The 20901-nt window shown below is 44.0% G+C and overlaps 1 protein-coding gene across 1 annotated transcript; it reads left to right on the top strand.

Annotated features, from left to right (window-relative positions):
- Positions 1 to 20114, top strand: LOC106001519 (cytoplasmic phosphatidylinositol transfer protein 1-like). Its single transcript, XM_013036617.1, has 5 exons — positions 1 to 152; positions 4723 to 4786; positions 15680 to 15802; positions 16309 to 16341; positions 19798 to 20114. Exons 1-5 carry the CDS (start codon positions 75 to 77, stop codon positions 20112 to 20114), a joined length of 615 nt encoding a protein of 204 aa, XP_012892071.1. The 5' UTR covers positions 1 to 74.
- The last annotated feature ends 787 nt before the right edge of the window (positions 20115 to 20901 follow it).

Here is a 20901-nt window from a genome sequence, read left to right as displayed (position 1 = left end):
CTAAACACTTCAAATCAGAGAAGACAGGACGAGGCCAGCTAAGGGAAGGCTGGCGAGATAGTCATCAGCCGATCATGTGTTCTTACAAGCTGGTGACCGTGAAATTCGAGGTGTGGGGGCTTCAGACCCGAGTGGAACAATTTGTGCACAAGGTAAAGTGGATCCCAGAGACGCTCCTGGGGCTGTGGACAAGGTCGCTGCCTTGGTTGTCAAGTTCAAGTACTGCGCTATACAACCAATGCCCAAGTGCTGAGCCCCGGCCAGGTAATTAGCTAGGAAACACCTTAGGTGAGAGAGCGTATTTATTTACACCTGAAGTTCCATCTTCTCCTGAGAAACTAGCTATAGACATGGTACACTTTAGCTCTCATTCTGTGACCTCCTCCACGCTGACCAGGTCAGTGTAATTTGGGAAGGGATGCTTTCAAAATGTACCGCTCACTTTGGCCTCAGAAAGAGGCCGAATAGCTTCTTTCCTTGGGGGGGGGGGGGGGGGGGATTCTCACTCACTCAGATCTTGCGAACATAAGCTAGAACAGAACTGCTAAAAAAAAAAAAAAAGAACTGCTAGTCGTCCTTCGAGACACATAGTCCAGCATTTCTGCTCACTTAATAACTCTGTTACTGAAGAATTATTAAGAGCCCCAAAACACAGATCTCAATTGCATACTCACTTTTGTCAGAATAGATTCATTTTGTAGCAGAAACCTACGTGGGGATGATTTAAGTTTTCTGAGGGTTTCTAAGGTGACTCTTCTCCTTGTGACATAAAAACTATAGGAAATGTGATATACAATATGACCTTTTATAGCTTGTCACTTTCATAAAAATAAATAGCCCCACACTGGGAATGTGGCTCAGTGGTAGAGTGCTTGCCTAGCATGCATGAAGCCCTGGGTTTGATTCCTGAGTACCACATAAACAGAAAAAGCCAGACATGGCGCTGTGGCTCAAGTAGTAGAGTGCTAGCCTTTGAGCAAAAAGAACTCAGGGACAGTGCCTAGGCCCTGAGTTCAAGCCCCAGGACTTGCAAAATAAATAAAACACAATAAATAGCCCTGTGCTGAACACTGGTGGCTCACACTTTTAATCCTAATTACTCAAGAGGCTGAGATCTGAGGATCATGGTTCAGAGGCAGCCTGGACAGGCTCAACTCTGTGAAACTCAACTCTTAATTATCAAGCCAGGCAACTGGTGGCTCATGCCTGTAATCCTTGCTACTCAGGAGGCTGAGATCTGAGGATTGAAGTTCAAAGCCACCCCAGGCAGGAAAGTCAGTGGAACTCTTATCTCCAATAAACCACCAGAAAACCGGAAGTGATGCTGTGGCTCAAGTGGTAGAGCGCTAGCCTTGAGCTGAAGAACTCAGGGACAGCACCCAGGCCCAGAGTTCAAGCCCCGAGACCCACAAAAAAAAATATTATTATTATCGTGTCTGGAAATGGCACTGTGGCTCAAAGTGGCAGAGCACTAGCCTTGAGTTCAAGTCTTAGGACTAGCAAGCATAGATTTGATTGATTGATTGATTGATAGATAGACAGACAGACAGATTCCCTTTCATAGATCTCAGCCTTCTGAATAGCTAGGATTTCAGGCAGGAGCCACCAACTTCTGGTTTGATTGTGTAGTTTTGAGAGTTGTTTTTTTTTAAACTACCAGTGAGAATGATGCTGTATCACGGTATTCCTTTGCCCATTTTCAAATGAAATGAGGTGTTACTGTCACCCCCAAACACACCTGCTCTGGCACATGAGTTGCTAATAGGGATCTGAGGATAGCATTTGCATGAGTTTAAGTGCCAAGAATGCCTTTCTCTGAACACCTTTGTTTTTTTGGTTGTTGTTTTGTTTTGTAAAGAATCCATTCACAGTGAAGGGGGAGAAAATGTTGGAAAGCGAGCCATTAACACATTATTGGAGTCTTGTTTCCAGCGACAGCTGTGTTGTGTTTAATGTAATAGAGTAGATTTACCACCACTGGGCTTTGAAGTTCTCCTTTAGATTTCCATGAGTCTGACTTGCTCAGCTCTCAAATATGCATGGTGCCTGCTCCTGTTTCTATTCACCCGGGCTTCCTACCTCCAAATCTTAGAAGCCTGCGTACATATCCAGAGGCCTAGAGGAATAAACACTTCATTAGATCTGTTTCTTGGGTTTCTGCAAACTTACTGAATTAAAATCCTCCATTTACCAGCCAGGTGCCAATAGCTCACACCCATAATCCCGTCCATTTGGGAGGCTGAAATCTGAGGCTTTCTAGGTTCAAAGCCAACCTAGGCAGGAAAGTATCTGAGATTCTTATCTCCAATTTAACCACCAGAAAATTGGAAGTGGAGCTGTGGCTCAAGTTGTAGAGGGATAGCCTTGAGCAAAAAAAAGAAACCCAAGGACAGTGCCCAGGCCCTGAGTTCAAGCCCAGGACTGGCAAAAAATAAAAAATATATGCTGGACACCGGTGGCTCATACCTGTAAATCCTACCTACTCAGGAGGATGAAATCTGAGGATCACAGTTCAATGCCAGCCTGGGCAGGCAAGTCCATAAGACTCTAATCTCCAGTAAACCACCAGAAAACCAAAAGTGACGCTGTAGCTCTAGACTTGAACTGAAGAACTCAGGGACAGTGCCCAGGCCCAGAGTTCAAGCCCTACAACTTATATATATATATATATACACATATATATACACATATACATATACACACATATACATATACACACATATACATATACACACATAGAGTACACACATATACATACACACATATATGTATATATATACATACATATACATGTATGTGTATATATATATATATGTATACTCATATGTATGAGTAAATTGTTTCTTATTAATGTATTGTTTGTTTACTTTTGTCATCATGGTGCCTGAACTCAAGGCCTGGGTACTACCCCTGACATTTTGTGTTCAAGGCAAGCCCTCTACCAATTTGAGCCACAGCTCCACTTCCAATTTTCCAGTGGTCAAATTGGAGATAAGAGTCTCATAGACTTTCCTGCCTGAGCTGGGTTTGAACTACAATGCTCATATCTCAGCCTCTTGAGTAGCTAGGAGTGCAAGTGCAAGACACTAGCACCCAGCTGTATAAATATGTTTCTATATATTTGTACATATATATGAGTAAATTGCTTTTTTTCCTTCTATTACATGAAAGTCATACATAGAAGGATATGTATCTTGTATACCACACCTTGATTGAATCCATATTTAGGATATTTCATCTGAGAAGAAAGAATGTTAGAAGTAGCTTGTTACCCAGAGAAGCGGTTCTGATTTCCAGTATTTATGACCTCCTGGCACCAATATGAGACACACCCTCCCACAAATGAAAAGTAGGCGCTGTTCTAACTAAAGACCTAAAAGAGAAAAATCTCAAGGTAGCAGGGGACAGTGACTCAGGGGCCTAGTTGCTCAGGAGATGGAGATCTGGAAGATTTAAATCAAAGCCAGCCTGGACAAAAAAGGGAGAAAACTGAGTATGATAGTCCTGTCTACATAGGAAGCTGATATTGGGAGGACTGTGGTCCTAGGCCAGTCCAACATACACACACACACACACACACACACACACACACATTTTGACAAGACCTCAATTCATCAAAAAAAAGCTAAGCATTGTGGTGCAAGCTTATTATCCCTGCTACAAGAAACAAATAGGAAGACTTCAGTAGCCCATTTTTGAGCAAATAGCAAGACCCTATCTAAAAAATAACCAGACCTAAAAGGGCTAGAAATATGGTTCAATTACTAAGCAAGTACAAAGCTCTGAATTTAAGCCTCAATACCACCACAAAAAGGAAAAAAACAAAACAAAACCTTAAGATGATTTTACCCAGACATAGTTGCCATTAGTGCATGAAAACCTTCCCCAAAACAATCACTCGATACATGGTTACAAAGGAAAAGGAGTTTAATGTCAGTAACCTGACAGGCTACCGACAGGCTGATGGTAGCAGCTGGGCAGCACTACACGCACAGTTGTATAGGGCTGGATTCATGTGGGATGTGAGAGTGAGGGATTCCACTGGGGCGTTGCTAAGATTTATGGTTGTAGCTGCACAGACAAGAACTGCTTTAATGAGGAGGGGGAGGTTCTGTCATTAGAGGAAAGGCTGTGTCATCTAATTTCTGGGAAGGATCACCTGATCTTAGGGAAGGTCTGTGCGAGGCCTAAAATGGTGGATTGGCTCCTAAGATGGAGGAGGTTAGGCTAACAGTGCCCAACCCCAGTCCAACTCCAATGAGACAAAGCCATTGACATCTGTCATTATATGGGTGTTGTGGAAAGGGCCTGAGGTGAACAAGCATAATATAATACATTTCAGCCGACAGCGTCACCACACATCGATTGAGAAACCCATAGTTGCCAAGTTCCCAGAAGTGAGGGCCATCTTTTTTTCCCAGAGTTTTAATGAAACATGGGTTTGTTTTGTGCCTGTCCTAGGCCTTGGACTCGGGGCCTGCGCTCTGTCCCTGAGCTTTTATAATTTTTTTCCCCTCAAGGCTAGCACTCTACCACCTTCCACTTCCGGCTTTTTAGGTGATTCATTGGAGATAAGAGTCTCATGGACTTTCCTGCCCATGCTGCCTTTGAATAGTGATCCTCAGATCTCAGCCTCCAGAGCAGCTAGAATTACAGGCATGAGCCACCGGTGCTGGGCTTGGAACATGGTATTATTTCAACCTCCTCTTTCTCCTTTTTTAGGTTGTCCGAGACATTCTGCTGATTGGACACAGGCAGGCTTTCGCGTGGGTTGATGAGTGGTATGGTAAGTCACCTTGCCTGAAGTCACTTGGAGAACCATTTCCTAATGTGTTGGCTTGGGATTTCAGTTCATCTAGAAGGCCAAGCACAAAGGCAGGCTACTGCTTCCTGTCTTAGAAATGGCCCTGTCCACTGAACATAATAGAGATACAATTATAGAAGCTGGGTCTAAAATAGCCTCAGAGCTACTGACAAAGTAGGCCTCAGTATGTTTGATGCTTGTATATAGTTGATATGCAAGGCCCTCTCTTTCTCTGTTGGATGCATTTCAAACCCATCCTAATTTATCCCCAAACTCCAATTCAGGATCAAAGCTGTCTCATGTCAAGAAAAACAGTCCTTTGAGGCAGAGAACACTTGAAACAATCCCTCACCAATTGCTACCAGTTCGGTAAAAATTCAAGGGCACATAGAGGAGCAGGTGCCCCAGTAAGCCTATTGGAAGCCATTGTTCTGACTTGTTGGTTATGAAACGGGAAGAGTTAAGGAAGTTCTGCGCTTTGTCACTCTGTGAAAATGAGGCTTGCTTATCCTGTGACGGATGGCCCGCCCTCCCCAGATGCTCAGCCCTGTGGACATGTGCACGAGTCCTTTGTATTCCCAGAACCCATCATCAGATGACCTGTGTCCTTGGCTATAAATAGAAATGAACACACCCAATGGGTGACTTAGCTTCCATCTGACTTTCAGATCATTTATCTAATGAAATACCCTTCTCCTTGACCCTCCCCCAAGTCCCATCCCATTTGTTCTGAGTGTAACTTAAATCATATTTTGGACCTTTTCCATCATCATTTCACCCATCCCTCCCATTTCTTAGCCGAAGGTAGCACATTTAAAGTAACAGGATACGTGGGGCAGAATGGACCAAGACAGCGATGGTTACAAATGTTGCTGCTTCTGCGCCACATTTGGACAGGTGTGGTTCTGTAAGCTATGGGCTTGTTTTGTGTTGAGTTTTCCAAGACCTGTACCTTCTGAGGAGTACATGAATCTTCCTGGGTTGGTCCAAATACACCCTCTGTTGAGTAGCAAGTTGCCGTATATAGCAAATTGTGGTGAAAATATCCAAAGAACCATCTATTTGTCTTGTCTTTAGTGAGGCAGGTGGATAAGCAGCTTCCTGCAATTACTTCCCCTCATCCCGAAGCAAATCTTTGTGGGTGGTAACCCCACCTAGGGAGCTCCTCTCAGATTCTCAAAGGGAGCATAGCTACCACCACCCCACCCCACCACCCCCAAAAAAGGTGAAACGCTTCTGACCTCTCCTAACCTGGTCATCTCAGAGCTCAAGGTCCACACGCTGTTGCCAACCTCAAGGCAATAGCGAACGGGGATTTGAAGAGTATTCATAATTGAACTGATCAGAAGTTTGGCAAGGGGACAAGCATCTGGAGGGCCAGAAGTCTGTGACTGTAAAGACCAAGAGAGAGCTGGGAAGGTGGCTCAGTGGTAGAGCGCTTGCCTAGCCCGCATGGAGCCCTGACTTCCATATACACAGAAAAGCCGGAAGTGGTGCTGTGGCTCAAGTAATAGAGTGTTAGCTTTGACTACAGAGAGGCTCAGAGAGAGCTCAGGCCCTGAGTTCAAGCCCCAGGACCAGGAAAACAAGAAGAAGAGGAGGAAGGAAGGAAGGAGGAGAGAGGGAGAAGGAAGAAGATGACAACAACCAAGAGAGACTTGGATAGGTTTCATTGTGGACTTTCCAGGAAAAAGGTAGCTGTAGAGAACAAAATATTGATAGAGGAATGGGGAGATAAAAAAAAATGTAGGTGAGTCTCCAGGGTGTGAATGACCTGTACAGAAAATAGGAGGGGAGCAGCTGGGAAGGTGTCTCAGTGGTAGAGTGCTTGCCTTGCATGCATGAGGCCCTGGGTTCGATTCCCCAGCACCACATAAGCAAAAAGAAAAAAAAGCCGGAAGTGGCGCTGTGGCTCAAGTGGTAGAGCACTAGCCTTGAGCTGAAGAGCTGAGGGACAGCGCCCAGGCCCAGAGTTCAGACCCCACGACTGGACCCCCAAAAAAAAATAGTAGGGGAGGGGGTTCTTTGCAAACCAAGGGCAAGGAAGAGACTTAAGGACATTTAATTCCGTGAGAGGGGAGCAACTGGGGAGAGGGAAATGGAATGCTAGGCAGGCATAAGGCCCAAATTCTCAAATTAGTACAGGAACCCAAAGCTCGAATAATAACTGAAAGGATATTCAAGCTCTCCCGTCTGGAAATCTTTAAGAAAAACACCTAACTATTTACCTAGGGTAGATGAGGGAAAGGCACTTAACAGCCCAAGAAGTCTGTTGATCAAGAAATCCTTTGTGTGTCTGAGTGGAAGACAGAGGGGAAGAATGTGGGCTTTCATGGATGCAGATCATCAGAGCCCTGTTCCTCCTCCCCGCCCCACCCCAGTGGGTCCCCACTTTCTAGATCCACAGCCAAAGCCCCAGGCAAAACAAGCAACCTTTTAACTCACTGGTGGGCCGATCTGAGAAGCACACACCCAATTTCTTGTGAACTGCTGCAGGCCACCCAGCTGAGGTGTTAGTGGAGACCACAATGGCTCCTTCATTGCCTGCCACAGACACTCAGGAAATGCACTGAATGGAAACAGCCCCAGCCACTCTGACTCCCAAGCCTCGTATTCAAGGTCGAGCTGGGGACGGTGGGTCTTCCAGGAAAATCAGTGACTGTTACCAAGGCCAAGAGCACACCCAGAGACCCCTTCAATTCAGGCACCTGGTTGGTGTTGCTTCTTTTCTTTGGTTTGTATAGGCTCAGTGAGGCTCACATTAAGGTGTAAAGAAGTCTTTAAGCCGGGCACCAGTAGCTCACGCCTGTAATCCTAGTTACTCAGGAGGCTGAGATCTGAGGATCACAGTTCAAAGCCAGTTTAGGCAAGAAAGTCCCTGAGCTTCTTATCGCCAGTGAACCACCAGAAGACCAGAAGTGGCGCTGTGGCTCAAGTGGTAGAGCACTCACCTTGAGCTGAAGAGCTGAGCGACAGTGCCCATGCCCAGATTTCAAGACCCACAACTGACCAAAAAAGAAAAAGAAGAAGAAGCCGCCTTTGTTGGGGTTGGAGGTGTGGCTCAGCTGGTAGAGTGCCAGCCAATGAATGAAAGCATCGGATATCAAGTTTGAGTCCCAGTCTTGGGCCTAAAAAAAATAATAATAATGAAGAAGCCTTTGGCAGCCTGGCACTAGTGACTCATACATATAGTCCCAGATTATAGATCTGAAGATGGTAGTTCAGAGCCAGCTCAGGAAGAAAAGTCTATAAGACTCGTAACTGCAGTTCACCAGCAAAAAGCTAGAAATGGAAATGTGACTCAAGTGGTAGAGCCTTAGCTTTGAATGAAAAGCCAAATAAGAGCATAAAGCCCTGAGTTCAAGTCCCAATAATGGCCCTTGGGTACCACGTAGAGCAGAGATTCTGGTGAGTGCCCCCCCCAAACCTATAGCATTAGCATCTTGTGGGGATTTATTAGAAATGTATATTCTCAAGCCTCTACCCCAAACCTAATGACTCAGAAATTTTGGAGGATTTAGGCCCAGCCATCTGGTCTACCAGGGAAATCTGATACCCTAGCAGTGATTCAGAATCACAGATTCTTATGGGATAGGTTATAAACCACAATGGAATTTAAGGATAATTTAAATCATTCTGTCCCAAAGGGTTAGACCAAGAGATCATAGTTTTCTTCAGGGACAGCTGCTAAACTTAGATCCTTTACAAGAAAACACTCCCCTTTAAATAGATGAATTAGAACATGAGTCCCCCACTGGGCAGTGTATTTGGAGCTGAATTTTAGCCCCATTCATGTCAGCTCTGTGTTCAGTGCACCCCCTGGGCACCGGTCTGCACCATGCATGACAGCCCTGGCTTCTCTTTAATTAGACTCACCACCTTCAGAGTGTCATTATGAGTCAAGAAAAGAGATGCTGGACAGGACAGGATCCTTTCCTATCCAAGGGTTCATTTTTGCATCTCTCCTGAGCATTTGCCTTCCACGAAAGTCGTTCCCTAAGCAGATTTGATTCTGTTCGTGTTCATTGTAAAGTGGAGCCATTTCCGTGTGGAGGAGTTGAGTTGGTCTTTCAAAGCCCTGATTGGTCTTTATCTGTGAGCCTTGGGTCTTTGTGCATGACTAGAACACTAATCCGAGAAGCTATAACACATTTCAGGAGATGGGGAGAGAGGAGTGGTGGATAAAAATAGCCAGCCCAGCTTTACAAAAGCATGATTTTGCTTCTCAAATCTGACAGTATTTTCAGAGAGGCAAGCTGAGGGAGCCAGAGGGACCTGTGACCCGGGGGACCTCACCAATGTCTTTGAAAATCTGAAGCTTCCCCTAAAAAAGTCTGCGGGAAAGTGACTTCTAGCTGGCATAGATGACACTGCACCATGAAAGTGACTTGGAAATCAGCTGGAGTCCCTGGAGCCGGCCTGCCAACCAAGGAAGCCTGCTCAGCTGGAGAAATAGGCCTGCAAGGCTAGTGTTAGCTGGTAGAGATCGCCACGCCAGCGTTGCCCAACAACCTTGAGTGCCTGGCTCTTGTGCAGTGTGTGTGTGTGTGTGTGTGTGTGTGTGTGTGTGTGTGTGTGTGTGTGTGTGTGTGTGTGTGTATTCCCAGGGAGAAAATTCAGAAGGAAGGAAGAGGGGGAAAGAGGGAGGGAGGAATAAAGGAAGGAAGAGGGGGAGGAACAAAAGAAGGAAGGAAGTGGGGCCTAGCTTTTTGTATTGAATTATAATCACTTTGATGAGCTCATACGTGACACTTGCCAAAGGAGAGACCACCATTTTGCTGCAGCTAGAGTATCCAATCTAACTAACAATTGCTGGCTCGGCCCTGAGTCAAAGCCTTGCTCTAGACTTTCATTTTGACTTCAAATCAGAAGAAATGACCTCTGTTTTGGCTTTGAAGGTGGGAAATGGGTAGGTGGCATTTGCAGGAGAAAGTAGCATCCCCGGATAACTACTGCTGAGCAAGACCGGCATGTTGAGTCCTCTTCGCTCACATTGCCGGTGCACGAGCAAGAGATGCTCACCTTCCCTAGTTCCCTGACTTTATCCTGCTTTACTATAATAAATCCTTGCTAAACTTAAAAGGAGCATGAAAAAAGGGGGAAGAGGAGGAGGAAGTAAGGTACAGAGGCTCAGTGAACAGGGCACTGAATTTTGCATATGAAATTTCCCTTTTCTAAATCTTCACTTCCACAGCTGCGTAGTACAATTCAGGGAACAATTCATGCTTGCTGATGGCTTGTTTCCCAGCATTTATAGTAGCTCAGTAACTGCAAATGACTTGTATCCAAAAGGCCTTCCAAATATTGACCTTACCTCCCCTTCCTATGAAATCAATTTTCCATCCTTAAAAGCAAAATAACTGGCAGCCAGGCACGAATGGCTCATGTATATAATCGTAGCCACTTGAAAGGCCTATATTCAATGGATCATACTTTGAGGCCAGCCAAGGCAGAAAAGTCTGTGAGACTCCATTTTCAAAATAGCTAAAAGTGGGCTGGCCATGCGGCTTAGTGGTAGAGTGCTTGCCTAGCATGCATGAAGCCCTGGGTTTGATTCCTCAGTACCACATAAAAACAGAAAAAGCCAGAAGTGGCGCTGTGGCTCAAATGGTAGAGTGCTACTAGCCTTGAGCAAAAGAAGCTCAGGGACAGTGCTCAGGCCCTGAGTTCAGGCTCTACAACTGACACCAAAAAAAAAAAAAAGAATCACGTAAACTGAAAATTCAGTTCCAAAATACAAAAAAGGAAATAAAATGAATAGTAAATCATAGAACAAATGCAAATGACCAATAAACTCATTACCACTAACAAGGAAAACAGTAGGAAGATATTACATTTGCCTATCTGATAGCAAGAATCTGAGGTTAATAATATCTACCATGAGGTATAGGATGATAAAGTACAAAGTATACTATAAAAATGCCAAGTCAGATAACCTGTCACCCAACCATTCCATTTATTTTTATGGAATGATACAGCAGGGTACCATTGGCTCATGCCTGTAATCCTCGCTACTCAAAAAGCTGAGATTGCAGTTTGAAGCCAGCCCAGGGAAGAAAAAATCTATGCAATTTGTATCTCCAAATAAACATAAAAACAGCCAGAAGTGGAGCTGTGGTTCAAGTGGTAGAACTAGTGTCCAGGCCCTGAGTTCAAGCCCAGGACCTGCACCAAAAAAAAAAAAAGACACATGCTTATAAATATATGCATGAAGCTATTACAAGACTATATTGGTGTTTATAAAAAATTAAAAATTAGTTTCAGTTTAAAATATTTATTTACAGGACTGTGATCAAAGGAATCAGGAGGTGTACATATTAAGAATCTCATGTACAACCATTAAAAAGAATAAGGGAGTTTTAGATGTGCTGATAAAGAATAGAAGTGTGTGTGTGTGTGTGTGTGTGTGTGTGTGTGTGTGTGTGTTTGCATTGGTAGGAAAAATACCAGACACTGGTGGTTTACACTTGCAATCCTAGCTACTCAGGAGACTGAATTCAAAGCTAGCTTGGGCAAACAAATTCAAGAGAGTCTTTATCTCCAGTTAACCAGCAAAATGCCAAAAGTAGAGTCATGGCTCAAGTGGTAGAGGACCAGCCTTGAGAAAAAAAGCTAAAGGAGCTGAGAATGTAGCTTAGCAGTAGAGTATTTGCCTTACATGCACAAAACCCTGGGTTCCATTCCTCAGTACCACATAAACAGACAAAGCCAGAAGTGGCACTGTGGCTCAAGTGGTAGAGTGCTAGCCCTGAGCAAAAAAGCTCACAGATAGTGTTCATACCCTGAGATCAAACCCCAGGACTGGCAAAAAAAAAAAAAGCTAAACAAGACAATTAGGTTCTGAGTTTAAGTCCTAGTACTGGCCCAGAAAGGGAAGGAGGGAGGGAGGGAATGAAGAAACTGGGTGAAAAACAGGTCATCTACAAGAGAAAGAGAAAGAAAGAGAGAGAGAGAGAGAAAGAAAGAAAGAAAAAGAAAGAAAGGAAGGAAGGAGAGGGAGAGAGGAAGGGAGGGAAGAAAGAAGGGGAAGGGAAGAGAAAAAGTAAACCAAAAGTACTTGCAAATATAGCATAGTAATGATAGTATGATTCCATATATGCCTGAGTAAAGAAGAAAGACTATATGTGTTAATATACATGTAAGTCCCATCAACATGTGTCTCAGTTTCATACCAGTGTTATCTTTAGGAGAGAAGCAATAGGATTAGTGGAGGAAGTCAGTACTATTTGATTACTTTTTTTTGGGGGGGGGGCTCCAGTCGTGGGGCCTGAACTCTGGGCCTGGGTGCTGTCCTTCAGCTCTTCAGCTCAAGGCTAGTTCTCTACCACTGAGCTACAGCGCCACTTCCAGCTTTTTTTCTTTTTGCTTCTGTGGTGCTGAGGAATCGAACCCAGGGCCTCAGGCATGCAAGGCAAGCGCTCTACCACTGAGCCACCTTCCCGGCCCCCCTATTTGATTACTTTTATGGAATATAATTCATGAATTCTTTTGAGTGACTAAAATAGTAAATAATAGTTAGAGGGGCTGGGAAGGTGGCTCAGTGGTAGAGCGCTTGCCTTGCATGCCTGAGGCCCTGGGTTCGATTCCTCAGCACCACATAAGCAAAAAGAAAAAAAGCTGGAAGTGGCGCTGTGGCTCAAGGGGTAGAGCGCTAGCCTTGAGCTGAAGAGCTGAGGGACAGCGCCCAGGCCCAGAGTTCAGGCCCCATGACCGGACCCCCCCGCAAAAAAAATGCTTCCTTAGAAGGCACAAGACCCTGAGTTCAAACTCCACTACTGCTGAAAAACAATCAAATATAACAATTATGTTTCTAGAGTGGCCAAAAATTCTAGAAAAGTGTATCTTCTCTTTGCCAATTCCAAATGGATAGTATTCATCTTGTGACCCATAAGAATAGATTTGCAAATAATGTTCTTTTTTTATTTTATATAGAAAATGTAGGAAATACCAATATACAAACCAGAAAGGGAATGAACATTTTCTATAAGCCCATCTCTACCAAAAAAAAAAAATCACTGAGCATTTTGAAATATTTACTTGCATTGTTTTTTAAATGTAGATGACATACTATGTAATATGTCTGATTTTTTTGTTTTAAGATTTTTATCAACAGTATTCAAAAATCTCTCTATAGTAGTAGTATAGTATAGTAGTAGTAAATATTCCTCAACTTCATTGTTGACAATTGTTTAATACTATCAGTCTCTCAAGTAGCTTTCCATTTTTCACTTTTATGAAAAAGGTAAGAGTTGGAGGCTGAGTGGGTAGTGTCCCAGCCAATGAATGAAAGTGTCAGCTACCAGTCTCAGACAAAATAAATAAATAAGGTAGCAATATTCATCCTTGTTTTTTTGACAACATAAAATTGATACATCATGATAGATTGTGATAGAATCTTTGAAAGCCTAGAGGTCATGCTAAATTATCTCTGTTAAGCTTGATCTAATTAACACCCAAGAATGATTTCTGTTGGGGTTCATTAGAGCAGAGAAAAAAGTTCCCTTTTAGTTTTGATTTTCTAAATAAAGTGTCGAAAGGTATGTATTTCAACTTGTACAAATGTTAAACTTTTAGTTAAAAGTGACCTTCATATTCATGCTCTGTGTATCTATGCTTAAGAAGTTTGATTAACCAGCCGTTGAAATTAAGGGGGTTACATTGCATAATGTGTTGTTGTTGTTGTTTACTACAATGTGTCGGTGGTAAGCATAAAGTAGCATTTCTTTATTGCTTTTCCTTCACCTCTGTTCTCTAAAAATGAAAGCATGCTCTTTGCTTGGCCAGATTGCTGCTTAGCATTCTTTGTTCTCACACTGCATTGGGACAGCGTGTTTGATGGATGGTGCCCGGGCGAGAGGGGATCATCAGCTCAATAGAATCACCTAGGTCTGGGTGTAGACCTATATTCCATCTAAACCCCAGACCATATTGAATTAAATCATAAGCTCTGACATGTCTGCCCTTTGGAAAATGAAGCCAATCTCATGTGACACATGGATTGATACAAAAAGACATCAAACCACAGGATACAGAAAAGACCTAAGGGAAAATCCTAAGAGCCAGGATTGGTGGCTCCTGCCTGTAATCCTAACTATGCAGGAGGCTGCAAACTGGAAGATTGAGGTTCAAAGCCAGCCTGAGCAGCAAAGTCTGTGAGATTCTTATTTCCAATTAACTAGTAAATAGCCAAAAGTAGAGCTGGAGTTCTTAAAGTAAAAATAAACGGTAGAATGCCATCCTTGAGCAAAAAAAAAAAAAGCTAAGAGAGAGTTCAAGCCCCAGTATAGGCAAAGATCAGAGTGGTAGTTTGCAAGTGCCCAGAATACTTTTCTTTGTAAAGAGACAGGACATTAAATCCTCCCATGCCAGCAATAGAAGAATGCTCATCTGAGGAAATTGCTGACAAAACAGTATAAGGAGTGAGCTCGGTGTCAGTGGCTCACGCCTATAATCCTGCTTCACAGGAGGCTGAGATTTGAGGATCACAGTTCAAAGCCAGCCCCAGCATTAAAGTCTGTGAGACTCTTATCTCGAGTTAATCCTCCCCCCAAAAAAACCAGAAGTGGAGCTGTGGCTCAAGGGATAGAGCACTAGCCTTGAATGCAAAAGCTCAGGAACAGTGCTCAGACCCTGAGTTCAGCCTCAGACTGGTGTGCACACACACAGAGACAAACACATACACACAAATATATATATTTGGAGTGGATTCAAGGGATGGGGAGTAAAATGAAGGAACCATTTAAAGTGAAACTAATTGTTGTTTTATACATTCTCATACTAAAGACAAGCTGGGTTCCTTGTTTGAGGTGAGGGTAGGTTGGAGGCTTTGTTTTTGAGACCAAGATTTAGGTAGCTCAGGCTGGACTTGAACTTTCAATCCTCTTACCTCAGCCTCCTAAGTGGTGGGATTGAAGGCATGTACCACCACACCTAGCTTCCTTGTTTATATTTTTCTGATCAGTTTGAATAAGACAAGATTTCTCAGCCTGATCATTGCTGACATTTTGATCAATCATTCTGTCAATCAAACAATTCCTTGCTGGGGGGGAGGGGGTGTCACTGAATAGATGCAGGGCTGCAGTTTTAACTTCTGTGGATGTCACAACACTGTCTCTTCTTGAGAATCGCCAGATTAAGGGATCATTATCCTGCAATACTGAAGGAAAAAAAACACTGCAGACTGGGGCCAAAATGCATGTCATGTGACATTTTATTTATAGATGAGCATGGGTGGAAATAGTGTCAGCCATCACCAAGCTGTTAGGCTAGACTTGAAGCTCTCCGTGTAGACTTTCCCTCCCTGACACCCAGTGTTGTAGGGGGAAGAACAAAACAAAAACACATGTCTGTGTGAGAATTGCCTCAAGTTTCACTTATCCCTCCCTTGCATCCAGTCTCCTGTGGTAGTAGTGCACGTTTCCTTCCTATCGTTGAATGCATTAAAGACTCCACAGCCCTTTGAGAAAGGTATTTTGAAGGTAAGTATTGGCTCAAACAAACCCGATCCTCTGTCCCCAAAGGGATCTTCTAAGAAAGCTTTAGTAGATCTCAGCCTATGCTCTGCCCACACGCTAATACTTCTACCACTGAGCTCATGTTCAAGCAGAAATCACAGCTAAATAATCTGTCCTCAGTTCTAAGTCTCCTTTTGACTTAACTTCCTTGCCCTCATTCCCTCTTTGGCTGATTCAGCTAACTTTATGATGTATTCTTCATAAAGTTAGTCCGTTCCCTGCTTTTTCTTTTTCTCTGCCCACCCCCTAACCTCTTTGGCCACTGCTAAGCAACCATGCTCCCCTTAAATCTCTCCCCCCTCCCCCCCATTGAAAGTGTGTCTTGAATAACGGAAGTTGCCAACGTCTTGACCTCTTTCAGATATGACAATGGATGATGTTCGGGAATACGAGAAAAACATGCATGAACAAACCAACATAAAAGTTTGCAATCCGCATTCCTCCACTGTGGATGACATAGAGAATCATGCCCAAACAAGTGTATGTAGAATTATTCAAACATGTCGCCCACCCCCTGCAAAACAAACACAGCGCAGTGATCTCTGAAATACCACAAATGCTCCCTCCCAGCCTGCCACGAAATCATGGCAGTGCCCACCACAGGCCATTGATAAAGGTGCTGAGCTGAGTCTAGACAAATCCTATGTCCTGTCTCTTCCAGACAGATTGATTTTTTAAAGCTACTTGAATTGGATGTGTGCTCTCTCTCTCTCTCTCTCTCTCTCTCTCTCTCTCTCTCTCTCTCTCTCTCATTATAAAGCTCAGAACAGAGATGGAGACATTTTGTGGTACTAGTACAGAAAGAAAAAAAAATGACTCTCACCAACCATAAAAGAGCAAAGCTGGATATCATATGTAAACTAGAACAACATGTCAGGAACTTTTCAAAACATACTTAACACTCACTTTATTCATTCAAGGGCGGGCTTCTGGCTGATCTGCTATTTTAGGTTTCTTTCCACTTGCGTTAAAATGCTTTCTCTCCCATAGCCGTGTTAGCCAATCAGTTCCTTTTTACTCCGGGTAAGCTGGTAGGGTAATCTGCAGTCTGCAGGCTCACAGACTGGGTGGGGAAGGGGTGATGAGCTAGGAAGTGGGTCTCTCCGGAGTCAGTCACACGGTGGATGCAGAGAGCTGACTGTACTATGTAGTCCACCATTGAAAGTAGAGTTACCTCTCAATCACTTATGCAAATGAAGAGGAGATACCATGAGCAGAAGAAGACATAATCAACAAATCATTTCTATGGATCTTCAGCCCCAGCTGGAGTTCTAGGAGCCCAGGCCTTGGAATAATCACTAGGGTTTTTGGTGTTTTTTTTTCTGTGTGTTTTGTTTTTGTTTTTAAGCACCAGTGGCTCATGCCTGTAATCCTAGCTACTCAGGAGGCTGAGATCTAGCTACTCAGGAGGCTGAGATCTGAAGGATTGCAATTCAAAGCCAGCCCGGGCAGAAAAGTCCATGAGACTCTGGTCACCAGAAAACTGAAAGTGGCGCTGTGGCTCAAGTGGTAGAGCATTGGCCTTGAGCTGAAGAGCTCAGGGACAGCGCCCAGGCCCAGAGTTCAAGCCCCACAACCGACAAAAAAAAAAAAAAAAAAAACGTTGTGAAACCATGAGCTGATACTTTGTGTGATTTTAGAGAAAATTCAAAAAGAATGTAGTGACACAAAATCAAGTGATGGCTTTTGGATGCTAAGGGTTGGGAAGACCTGGTAGCACTTTGGAAATTTTCAGCTAAGTGTTGAGCGCATGTCTTTGGAATGTATCCTGCCAGTACGTGGCGCTCCCGTGGGATGCATGCACCTTGAATGTCTCTGAGGCCGCATGGGGTCGGGAGCTCTTCCTTTCCCTGCCTGCTTGCATGCAGTAGCTGCATGTGAGGCCAGCTGAGCCGTGAGACATGCCTCTCCTCCCTCCCTGCTCAAAAGATAAAAACAAAATGTTTGTAGGAGGGTGTGCCTGCTTGGTGGCTCATGCCTGTCATCCTAGCTACTTAGGAGGCTGAGATCTGAAGATCAAGGTTCAAAACCAGCCCAGGCAGAAAAGTCCCTGAGAAATAGCAGAAGGCCATTTGCATGATTTTCTTTCAGTTTGACTATCACACACACACACACACACACACACACAAACCATGCATTCTCTGGCAACAGGTCATGATCCATGACTTTAACAGATGCCACCAGTGCCCGCCCCCCCCCTCAACTACCACAAAGTTCCACAAATGGTTCTTTGGAATGCTTTTGACATTTTCCTTATTCTTTGGAGTTCTGTGAAATTGGGGATCATTTCTTTTTCCACAGTCTTTCTTCTCTATCATAACGGGAAACAATTAAAACCAAGAAGCTGCTATGCATCCCAAATTAAAGCCACATGGTTGCACAGTGAAATTTCACTCATCAACCTGAACTGGGATGAATCAGATTGGACGTGTGCAAAATTAACATTCGTGAACACAGCAATAAGGAAATTACAGCCTTCTTTTCAATCGAGGGGTTTTGCAACCCCTCGATTGAAAAGAAGACTTAAAGAGACACTGGGAGTAGAAAAGCAAAATGTTGTACTTTGGATTATTTCTGCCCCCTGCTGGATGCTTTGGGTATAGCCATGTATGCAGACCGCAGAAAGTAATTTTTCAAAGAGGCTATCCATTTCTTACAGCATAAAACACATCTAGAGCTTAATTCAGTGAAGGTTTTCTTAGAGTCTTAACTTTGCCTTTTTCCCAAAAACTTAAGTTTTACTAGTCTTAGTCTTTTTTGAAAGTGGTAAGTTCACAGGTACCTTTTTTTTTTCTTAACATTCTGAAATTTGGATCAACATAGTTGTCAATTAAAAAAAAATTCCTTTATGAAATCCTTACCTTTTGGGGGAATTTTAAAAATTATCAAAAGGAATTCTTTCACGTGTTAAATATTATAAAACCTAATGATGGAGGCTGGGCCAGTGGCTAATGCCTGTAATCTTTTCTACTCAGGAGGCTGAGATCTGAGGCTTATGATTTGAAGCCAGCCTAGGCAGGAGAGTCTGTGAGACTCATATCTCCAATTAACTGCCAAAAGGCCAGCCGTGAAACAATGATTCAAGCCAGGTGCCAGTGGCTCACGCCTGTAATCCTAGCTACTCAGGAGGCTGAGATCTGAGGATCACGGTTCAAAGCCAGCCCAGGCAGGGAAGTCCGTGAAACTCTTATCTCCAATAAACCACCAGAAAACCGGAAGTGCGCCATAGTTCAAGTGGTAGAGCGCTCGCCTTGAGCTGAAGAGCTGAGGGACAGCGCCCAAGCCCAGAGTTCAAGCCCCACGACTGACAAAATAAAGAAACAATGATTCAAATGGTAGAGCACCAGTCTTGAATGAAAAAGCCAAGGGAGAGCACAAGACCCCGTGGTCACGTCCCAATACTGACGCATATACACACACACACACACACACACACCCCTAAGGAAGTTTCAACACCTAAAAACATGAAGGGGGTGTGTGAAAAATGGACCACTTGAAAGGCAAGATACATGGGGAAATCCTTGGGTGACAAATGTCAGACTTCACTCAGAACTTTACTCAGTGCTTATTTAAATAATTTAGTTACCTGCTTCCTTGTTCCCAGTAAATAAAAATGTAAAGGCTATCGGGAGCAGCCAGACTGGCAGTCACTAATAGTAAAAGCAGTGAGATGCTGTTATTGAGAGAAGAGCTGGTTAGCTAAAAAAAAGCAAATAGTGGTCAGATGCTAGTGGGTCATCCTATAATCCTAGCTACACTCCAGGAGGCTGAGATCTAAGGATCATAGTCTGAAGCCAGCCCAGGCAGGAAAGTCTATGAACCTTTTATTTCTAATTAGCCAGCGGGGAGGGGGGGGAAGGGGGGAGCCAGAAATGACACTATTGAGTGAGTGATCGAATGCTAGCCTTGAGCAAAAGAGCTCAGGGAAGCACCTCCCAGGCCCTGAGTTCAAGCCCTAGGACACACACACACACACACACCATTAATAGACTTTGAGAAGGAAATGATCACTGGATGGTTGCATGGTGGTGTTTAAATATCACTTTTACTTTTCCACCTAAGAAAAACATTGCAAATTAGACACCACCGGCTTACCCTTAGAATCCTAGCTACTCAAAGAGACTGAGATCCGAGGATCCAGTTCATTGCCAGTCCAGGCAGTAAAGCCCATGAGACTCTTCTCTCCAAATAGCCAGCAAAGAGCTGGAAATGAAGCCATGGTTCACATGAGAAGAGCACCAGCCTTGAGCAGAAAAGCTACACAAGATCATAAGGCCCTGAGTTCAAGTTCTAGTCCTGGCACAAAAATAACCGTGGGGGATGGGGGAAGGAGGGAATAGCCCTAGTGTGTCCTCTTGTAGTACTTTCCAGGTTAGGGTGTCCCTAGTCCCTTTAAAAGTTAAGTTCAGAGATGAATCCATCCACCTCTGGCCAGTAACTGCTGCTTTTTTCTACCCCCACCCTCTGTCTCTCCCGAAGACATGACAATGGACCAAGTGCGAGAATTCGAACGAGCTACTCAGGAAGCCACCAACAAGAAAATCGGCGTGTTCCCGCCTGCCATCTCCATCTCCAGCATCTCCCTGCTGCCTTCCTCGGTGCGCAGCGCCCCGTCCAGCGCGCCCTCCACCCCCCTCTCCACCGATGCCCCAGAATTCCTGTCCGTCCCCAAAGATCGGCCGCGGAAAAAGTCGGCTCCAGAAACTCTCACCCTGCCAGACCCCGAGAAGCCAGCCACCCTGAATTTACCTGGCCTGCGCTCTTCTGAGAAGCCATGTCGGCCCAAATCAGAGTAACTTCATGTGGAATGGCCCCCTGGGTTTTTCTAGTTAATTTTTTTTCTTTCTTTTTTGGTGGGAGTGGCGGGGAGGGGGGTTGTCGTTTCTTTGTTCACAATCGTCTTCTGATAGAGGAAAAGACTGCTTTGTCCTCAAACCTGTCCCTCTGAGGGTGCATGTGGCTGAGTAATTTCACAAATCAGATACGTCCCTCTGCCTGTCACCCAATAGCAGTTGCTGAAAGATGTTCAAGGTTTGGGGAGGTTTGCGTGGACTCTTGAGGGTCAAGAGAGGAAAATGTGCACCCTTACACAGCTTTGTTACTAGGTGTGGGAAAACAGTGAAGTCCGTTTCTTTCCGTCAAACCTGATCGTGTCAAACTAAACAAAACACAAAACACGAAACGGCTCAGGCATCATTTACCTAATTGTTCAGTTTTGAACTACTGACCACCAATACTTGAATATCAAGAGTTAACTAAGATTCCTATTTTGGGTTGTCTGACTCAGGATTTGGGGCCTAATTAACTCTTTAAAAGAATTTTTGAAAACTTTTAATTATCAACCTAGAAAGGCTCCAAGTGCAATTAATGATGACTTGTTTATACCTTTCTCAGAATTTCATAAAGAGATCCCTTATTCCTATCTTTTAATAACACCCCACACCCCTTGAGCCCCTGTGGCCTTTGAAATCCTGAAGAATGGCATGGCTGATATTTAGAGATTTAGTTGAAGAATGAGAAGCCCAAGAGAGATTAAACATCTTTCTTCTCTGCAGGTACCCAAAAACCTTGAATTGTCAGTTT

The sequence above is a fragment of the Dipodomys ordii genome, unplaced genomic scaffold (assembly GCF_000151885.1).
Source record: "Dipodomys ordii isolate 6190 unplaced genomic scaffold, Dord_2.0 Scaffold7, whole genome shotgun sequence".
NCBI lineage: Eukaryota > Metazoa > Chordata > Mammalia > Rodentia > Heteromyidae > Dipodomys > Dipodomys ordii.
The sequence above is the reverse complement of the archived record's forward strand: the minus strand, read 5'-3'. Positions and strand labels throughout refer to the sequence as shown.

Excerpts from the sequence above, each read along its gene's own strand:
- LOC106001519 (XM_013036617.1), top strand. The coding sequence starts at position 75 with ATGTGTTCTTACAAGCTGGTGACCGTGAAATTCGAGGTGTGGGGGCTT. Across the intron at positions 4,787-15,679 it reads GTGGGTTGATGAGTGGTATG|ATATGACAATGGATGATGTT; the intron begins GTAAGTCACCTT and ends GACCTCTTTCAG. Across the intron at positions 16,342-19,797 it reads TCAGTTCCTTTTTACTCCGG|ACATGACAATGGACCAAGTG; the intron begins GTAAGCTGGTAG and ends TCTCTCCCGAAG.